This window comes from Lepidothrix coronata, unplaced genomic scaffold, assembly GCF_001604755.1.
Source record: "Lepidothrix coronata isolate B3197 unplaced genomic scaffold, Lepidothrix_coronata-1.0 Scaffold55, whole genome shotgun sequence".
Taxonomy (NCBI): Eukaryota; Metazoa; Chordata; class Aves; order Passeriformes; family Pipridae; genus Lepidothrix; species Lepidothrix coronata.
The window spans coordinates 1,332,585-1,340,380 of record NW_016690235.1 but is presented as its reverse complement, the minus strand read 5'-3'; the positions used below and the strand labels follow the sequence as shown (position 1 = coordinate 1,340,380).

The 7,796-nt window shown below is 43.2% G+C and overlaps 1 protein-coding gene across 1 annotated transcript in view; it reads right to left on the bottom strand.

Annotated features, from left to right (window-relative positions):
- Window positions 1-2,268: 2,268 nt before the first annotated feature.
- Window positions 2,269-7,796, bottom strand: part of MUSK (muscle associated receptor tyrosine kinase) — a 53,575-nt gene continuing 48,047 nt past the window's right edge. Inside the window, exons 16-17 of the mRNA XM_017816363.1 lie at window positions 5,296-5,444; window positions 2,269-3,233 (exon numbers count right to left, since the gene is read on the bottom strand). Coding sequence (XP_017671852.1) covers window positions 2,557-3,233; window positions 5,296-5,444 — 826 coding nt within the window. The 3' untranslated portion in view covers window positions 2,269-2,556. The remainder of the gene's footprint in view (window positions 3,234-5,295; window positions 5,445-7,796) is intronic.

Below are 7,796 nucleotides of genomic sequence, written 5' to 3'. Positions count from 1 at the left end.
TTCAAAGTCCTCTCACTGGGAGAAACAGAGAGTGAATGATTGAAGTCAGCACTGGGATTGTAGAAGGCAGAAAGGCAGGCTGTCCTCCATACTGCAGAAGGCTGTGTTTGTATACATTAGCACGTGGTGCAGGTTTTGCAATCTGTTACCATGCCCTTTGCTTAGTGCAAGAATCATTCCAGATCAGGAGAAGGTCCTAGGTACCTGGACTCACACCATGATCCACACACAAGATCTGACCCTGCCCTCTCTGAAGAGAGTGACTGAATGTCTGCTCGTCTCAAGCACTGAAAGGATCTCTAATGCGCACCCTTCCTTACAGAGATGGAGCAGATGCTGGGCTACAAACTAGGTCTCAGCTTGGCAGACGCTGCAGGCACCTCCACTCAGCTGGGGATGGACTCACCCCCCATCACTCCAGACCTGCCTCCTCACTCCTTCCTCCTCAGAATGGGGAGGGTAGAAAGGTAGCTAATACAGCCTAACAGCATTTAATGCTGAGCACTGTGAGGTGGTCATACTGTGACAACAGGAGCTACATAATGAACTCCAGTACTATTTTATTTAAACCTAGGGTTTAGGTGTCTTCGAGATTATTTGTTTTTACCATCCAAACCTCAGTAAACTGTTTTGTCACAGTAGCATGATGGTAGGACTGCTAAATGAGTAAGACAGCACTGGTCATTTTCTGCTCACTGTGCAAACATCCAGGCTCTTTTAGTACATCAGTATTTTGCAGCCCAGAAGTCCTCTTTCTTCCCACTGTCTTGGGTATTTGCAAGGTCTTTGCTCTGAGTGAAATTGACACCAGTGGTCTGAAAATATTAAACTTATGCTCTTATGGCCACGACCAGCACGAATATGGTTATTTAGAAAGGGTAAAAAAGAAGGAAACAACCAGGAGAGCAGCCGAGGAGGCTACATTCTTTCCAGTTTTGTTGCTAATAATAGTTAGCAAAGATTTTTAAGCTTACCTTTCAGAAACCAAGGCTACTGGGTAATCCCAGAGATGGCTCCTCTGCACTGCTTTTTGGATAGACTCAAACAGCATGTCACCATTACAGAAGCCACACTGAACTCTTATTCAATGGTGCTCCTGCTCTGCAGTCATAATGCACATCCCTGCCTTGGGCTTTATTTTGTATCAGCAATGAGGCTCTGGGACAACTGCTCTTCACTCCTCAAGGAGCTAAAGGGTAAAACCTGTACTCAGAGGAATACAATTTTCTCTGGCACTAAAGTATGAATTACAATTTGAAGAACTTTTAGCAAAGAAACAACATTTGGTGTTTGGAGGTTGGCTGCAGACTATGTGTAACTGAGTCAGTCTCATCTTTGCCCTGCAGATGAACAGTCTGCAAAACTTCTTGGGTGGAGTGTGAACTCCCATTTTTTCCGTCTTCTCCTAACTGGCTGGTTGTCTCTGAAGACCATTAATGACAGATGTCCACCTTCCTTATTTCTGTGCCTCTAAGCTGTAGCACAGGAAGGGTGGCCAGCAAACATTGTAGTGGGACTTAGGTGCTGCTGTCAGGAAAAGAAAACCACAAATAGAAGGCAAAGATTGAAAAGGAAAAGGAGAGAAATAACATAATCTGCCACATTTCTGCAAGAGGGCCTGCGTTGCTCCATGCTTTTTGCACATTGAGGACCATACTGCCTGTAGAGGCAAACAAATACACATCAGACACATATGAGGTGCAGGACCAGGTCTTTGGGATGAATTTCTCCCTTGCCATCAAATGGCCTCGTTGCTGCAGAGGAAGGCAAGAAAGATGGGATGTAATGCTTAAGGAAAGCTTTTGGACGAGACCTTAACAAAGGTTAAATGAACCTCACTGTGGATTCCCACTTTTGAAAATGGAAGGATTCACGCTTGACAGGAGTTTGCCCGTCTGTGTAATATGAGATGCAGGTGGCTGCCAGTGGTTCTGCAGGTTCCTGTTTTGACTCTATGAGTGCTATTGTCATGCGAGAAGGTGAAAGCTAAAAGGAAGAAGAAAGGGGCCTATGGCTTCAGAAACATCCTTTTTCTGGAAAAGGATAAGTATGCAAAAACAAAATAGTAAACAGTATGCAAAAATAAAATAATAAACATATCCCCAAAATAAGATTGAATTCTGCAATCTTTTTTTAAACCATACTTGAAAACATATGAGGAAGGGAAGAAAAAGGCAAAAGCCCAGAGCATAGATGCAGAAAGACATGGACAGACCCACTAGGAAGGGAAGCGTCACCATTGAAACATTGGTTGGCTTTCCCGGGGAACTCTGTGCTCCTGGAAATGGTTAATATAGGTACACCTTCACCAACGTAAGGAGTCTTGGCTTGGTGGCCAGAGGTCAGCCCCGTTGTTTTCGAGGTACAGTCCCACCCAGGGAGGTGCCTAAGGGGAAGCAGTTCACCTCTTGCTTGGTAGAGGAACGAGCTGTTTCTTTTCCCCTGAAGTGGGATTTGTGTGAAGCCACCATCACTCAGGAGCTCATGGGCTGGTCCAAGTCACTCTGGATAGGTTGACACAGGAGACAAGGAAGGAAGTGCAAGAAAACACACCCGTCAGACCGACATGTTGGCCACAGCCCTCTCGTACATGCGCTCCAAGATGCGGTGGATGCTAGCAAAGCTCGGCCGGTCAGCAGGCAGCTTGCTCCAGCAGAGACGCATCAGGTTGTAGAGCTCCAGGGGACAATTGTCTGGGCAGGAGAGGACATTCCCATCCCTCACGTAGTAGATGACCTCTTCATGAGCCATCCCATAGTAGGGCTGCATGCCATAGGAGAAGATCTCCCACAGCACCACTCCATAGGCCCATACATCAGATTCTGTGGTGTAGCGGTTGTAGAAAATGGACTCGGGAGGCATCCAGCGGATGGGGATGGCATCATTCTCGTTTGCTTTGTAATAGTCAGCTGAATACATGTTCCTTGAAAGACCAAAATCGGCAATTTTGACCACCATGTTCTCCCCCACCAGACAGTTCCTGGTGGCCAAATCTCGGTGCACAAATTTGCGCTCAGAGAGGTATGCCATGCCAGCAGCAACCTGCTTGGCAATGCAGAGCTGGTTGGTGCAGCACAGTGCCAAGGGGTTAGGGAGGCGAATCCTTGTGTCCAGACTGCTGTGTACCAGGCTGCAGAGGTTGCGGGGCGAGCGATCACGCAGGTACTCATTTAGATCCCCGTAGGCCATGTACTCGAACAGCAGGCACATCGGTTTCCCAACAGCACACACACCTGGAAGAGGATAGATGCACCACACAGGTCACTTGGGTAGCAAAGAGAGTTTCGCCGTGCAAAACCCAAAAGTTCCAAAAATGCTTACACGAAAGGGAGACTTTCAACAGTGCAAGAAGAGCCAGGAAAAAAAGGTAATCATGCAAATACCATCAAGTCTGCATGCATCCATCATGCGTGCTCTCTCTTTGAATCTCCTTCACAAGGGGTCTAATGCTGAGCTCTGTGGGAAATGTTAACCAATCATGCACTTGACTGATTTGTCTGGACATCCCAGGAAAAATATACACTTTTGGAGCTATATTTAATTAAGAGCCAGATTGTGCTTAAGTTAGCATTAACAGAAATATTTCCTCTTCCCAGGTGCAACTGAAAGGGCATATTTTCAGGAAGTAACCTTTATAGTTCTAATCATGTTATTTTTTAATTCTTTTATTTGTTGTCATTATTGTACTAATTATTATAATTAGTACTAATACTAACACATAGATGCAATACATATGCAGAAAGACTTCAAAAGTAATCACAAGAGGCATGTTCAAGGATTCAGTGAAATGCAAAGAAACTTCCACTACAACCTCTTCTGGATTTTTCTCTTTTTTTTAAATAGCTCATGGAAAAAATGTCAGTTGCAGAAATTACTTTTGGCATGAAAGAGACTCAAAAATTAAAGAAAGACAAAGAAAAAGCAGACATCAAAAAGGAGACATTTTCCATATCTGATAGATGCAGAACCTAGTCCCACTGAAGGGCACATGCTTGGTTTTACATGAGCTTTATTGGTAGGCCAGCTTCAGTAAAAGACCACACTTCCACTAACGTTACTGAGAATACAGTGATATGGTAAAAATATTTGTGTGCCTCTCACTAAATTGCCAATGAGCAAAAGCCAACATTTAAAATGTATGTGTTTTGCTTCCTTAAGGCCATCACTTAGCAACTGGTGATTCAACTTACTTTGAAATCAGAAATTCTGGCTGATAGCATAACATTTATATCTTTGAAGATAAATAGATATCTATTCCCAATGCGATGATATCAGGATCTGACAAGCATGAGAGAGATTTACCATCTAAGCGGCCTTCAACAATGTGGCTGTTTTCTCCACAGCCCCATAAAGTGCCACTAGTTTGTTCCTGTACCTTTGCCCTTTCCTGACCTAAAACATGTTGACAATAAACACAAAGTTTATTTGAGTTTGAGGCATTTCCTGACTTTTTTTTTCTGTAGCCTAACTACCTGTATCAACCCAGATTTCCCAAAACTGTGGTTTATCTAATTCGAAATTACTGAAATAAATTAAGATCTCAGCTACTTGCTCACAGGTATGAGATCTGCATACAACAACTTAGAGCAGGATTGCCAGGTGAAGGTGGCCAGCAGCATCTACTTCCAACAAAAATGGCAATTTACTGAAAGAAAATTTGGTCCACAGCTTTCTTCACAGAAGAATACCATATTTGCCAAGCTGCAACATCAAGACTTTCTAAAAGAAAACAATAAAGCAAGGTTCCTTTCAGATGAGAAGGGAAAGGGAAGGGGAAGGAAAAGGGGAAGGGGAAAGGACCATTTTTGTGGTTGGCTTTTTTTGTTCATTTGTTTAATTCTGTTTTTTTAATGGTGGTGAATGTTCAGACATCACAATAGTATGGGACCCATAAAGCTAACAAGACTGGTGCCTGTGTTTTTTAAGTACCCACAAAATAAATCACAGCTCCAGGAAGTTCATGTCTTCACTGTAAGACATCTGTGTCAATGTTACTGAAGTGGAAGCAGAGCTAGGCAGCAAGATCGCTAACAGAATACTAAATGCAGCATGAGGAGAGTTTAATGTGATTCACCATCCTGTTAAGATAGGAGCATCAGACCCACATTTTGAGCCTCGTTTTGGTGGACAATTTAGCAGAGCATACAATGGCACATAGAAAACGTCAGGTCTTTGCAGGAGGAATTTTCTCCTGCACTACCACTTGCATTTAGCTGCAGTCACTTGCACCACCAATAGCCCCACAGCAGATTTGCAGAAGGTGGCACCCTGTACATGGGTGCCTCACTGAGATACCTAAAAGCTTGACAATATTTGGATTGTCAAACTCTGCCATGAGAGCTGCTTCCCTCTGAAAGTCGGCCTGCATGTCTGCAGATGCTTCCTCCTTCAGCATTTTTACTGCCACCATTGTGAAAGGCTCATAGGGCAGCAACCCTGGGGCCCTGCAAGGAGACGAAAAAGAGGAAAGCATCAGTGGTGAATGCATACACTTTAAATGCAAGTTCTGTTTCTGATGCAAAAGGATACACTGACAGAAAAAAAAAAAAAGAAAAAGAAAAGAATTTTAAAAAATAAGGGGGTAGGCCCCAGCACCAACTAAAGGAATATTAAATACCATCCTCACCATTTGGGCATGTCTGCATTGCATATTAGAGAGACATATCATTTGGTTCAATGGGGACTAAATCCAGTTTAACTTTTTTTGATTACTATTATTTCTGCTTACAGACTCATTACTGTGACTGGTAAAGACATAAATAAGTAACAGGCTATTAAGCAACAACCTCTCCCTAGGTTGGAGGTCACACCCTAAAGTTTATAGAGGATAGGATGGACTCTTCAGTCCAGACAATTCACTTTTGGGGTGTAATGACTGAACTTACCAGAGTTAAAAATAAACCTATTTTATATGAAATTGATGAAATAGTCTCCTTTCTCCTACCTGGCACAATGGTGACTTTGGTACATCCATCTACTATTAAAGTGAAAGTAACAATTACAGTAAGTATGTCCCCCTGGTTTTGTAAGGAAAACAGCTTTTTGTCACTATTGTGTGTGTGTGTGTGTGTGTGTGTGTGGCATATCTGTCCCTGTAATTTAACAAGTTATAAACCCATTAGCTAGTTTCAGCTGAACTTAATGTGCTGTAGCTGAGGTCTATAGAAAATAGTTATACTCCTGCAAGTTTTGTGGAAACGTGTGACAGGACAGAAGGGACAAAGCATATCTGTGCCCTGTCTGAAGAACAAGGTAATGTGCAAATACACACATGTTGTGATACTGGTGAATCTTCAGCTAGAGCTTACAGACACAAATTCACAGGAAACAGAGCCTCCTGACTTAGAGCAATCATAGTCTTGTTTTCTTACCCACAAGTCAATGCACCCTCAAGATTAGTTAGATGGGCTTGAAAAGATTTAGGTATAGCTGTTGCCAAAGAAGAGTAACTTTCTACTTTTCAAACATGAATCAAACATCAAATGCACATTTTGTTGCCCACGCAAACTCTTCCCAGGGGCCCTGAAGATAAAACACATTCCTTACAGGTAGCCAGCAAGAGCCCATGGAAAATAATGTCCATTTATGTGTCATGTTACTACACCAGCCCGACTTCCCTCCCATTGCTCAAATGCCAGGTCATTTTACTGCTCAGTAGCACCAAGAGGAGATTCCAATTTCCAAAGCAAACTTCCAGTTTCGTTGTCATTTACTTCAGACATATGGCAGTTGCAACAGTTGTACTTGGATGCTGGAAATGTCAAATGTCAGTGGATGGCAGGGGGCCCTTCAGAAAGGAATCTCACAGGTGGCTGATCACAGCTGAAAAACTCAGGCAAGGAGGTCTGGCATGCCAGAGCAGAGGATCAGACTCCACACTTGTCTGCTACTGCCTCCATTGTGGCAAAATGTCTTCCTTTTTTTTCCCATAGTGGCAGCAGTGTCCAGTAAAAATAGAAGGGCTTTCATCTCTTCCAGACAGTCTCATAGATTACCACCCATCACTGACTAGCAGACCCAGTGCAGTGCCAAAGCAGGGGCAGGCACAGTTTGGTCTTGCATGCTTTGAACAGAGAAACTCGCTCCAGGCTTATGTACACCCAACCAACTTCACTGAATCCTGTAGTGTAAACTAACCTAAATATAACTAAGTGAGATTAAGCTGCACAAAGTCTTTTATTTGGCCTTCAGGCAACAGCAAAAAACTTCACCCTTGGTATCTCATGCTAATTCAGCCCAGTTCTTAGCAGACCTGGGAAACTCACGCTGATCTGGCAGAGACAGAAACTGTCTGAACTCTTGGCAGACCACTATCAAAGTTGGCCCATTTGGTGCCCAAAAGTCAGTCTTTGCACAAACAGCTGGGACACATCTGCAGGAGAGCAATGGGAAGCTGCTGCCTCTGCACCAGGAGAATTCAGGTGGAGGTCCAGAAAGTGAAGTGTTTTCTAAAAAATAGATAAATTCTCCTTTAGAGAAAAAATAGGTTCATTTTCTTCTAGAACTAAGGAAGCAACCAAAGAAATTATCTTGGGTTTCCTTTCTTGCAGTTAAATTCTGAGGAGAAATGTCCACTGTTTGTGGACAGGATGGATAGGCACAGTCCTTGACTGCTTCACCATCAATGGATTTATGCACCAGTGGCAACATTTGGTTTTTAGGTACCTACCATTCAAAGAACTAAACAGTGGTGCAGTTAGGAATTTCACCCTGAGTCTACCTACAGAGGGTGCCTGACTTAAGTTCCAAGTCAGGTTTTCTTTCCAGAGCATGAAAAGAAATGAGTAGTTTGAACC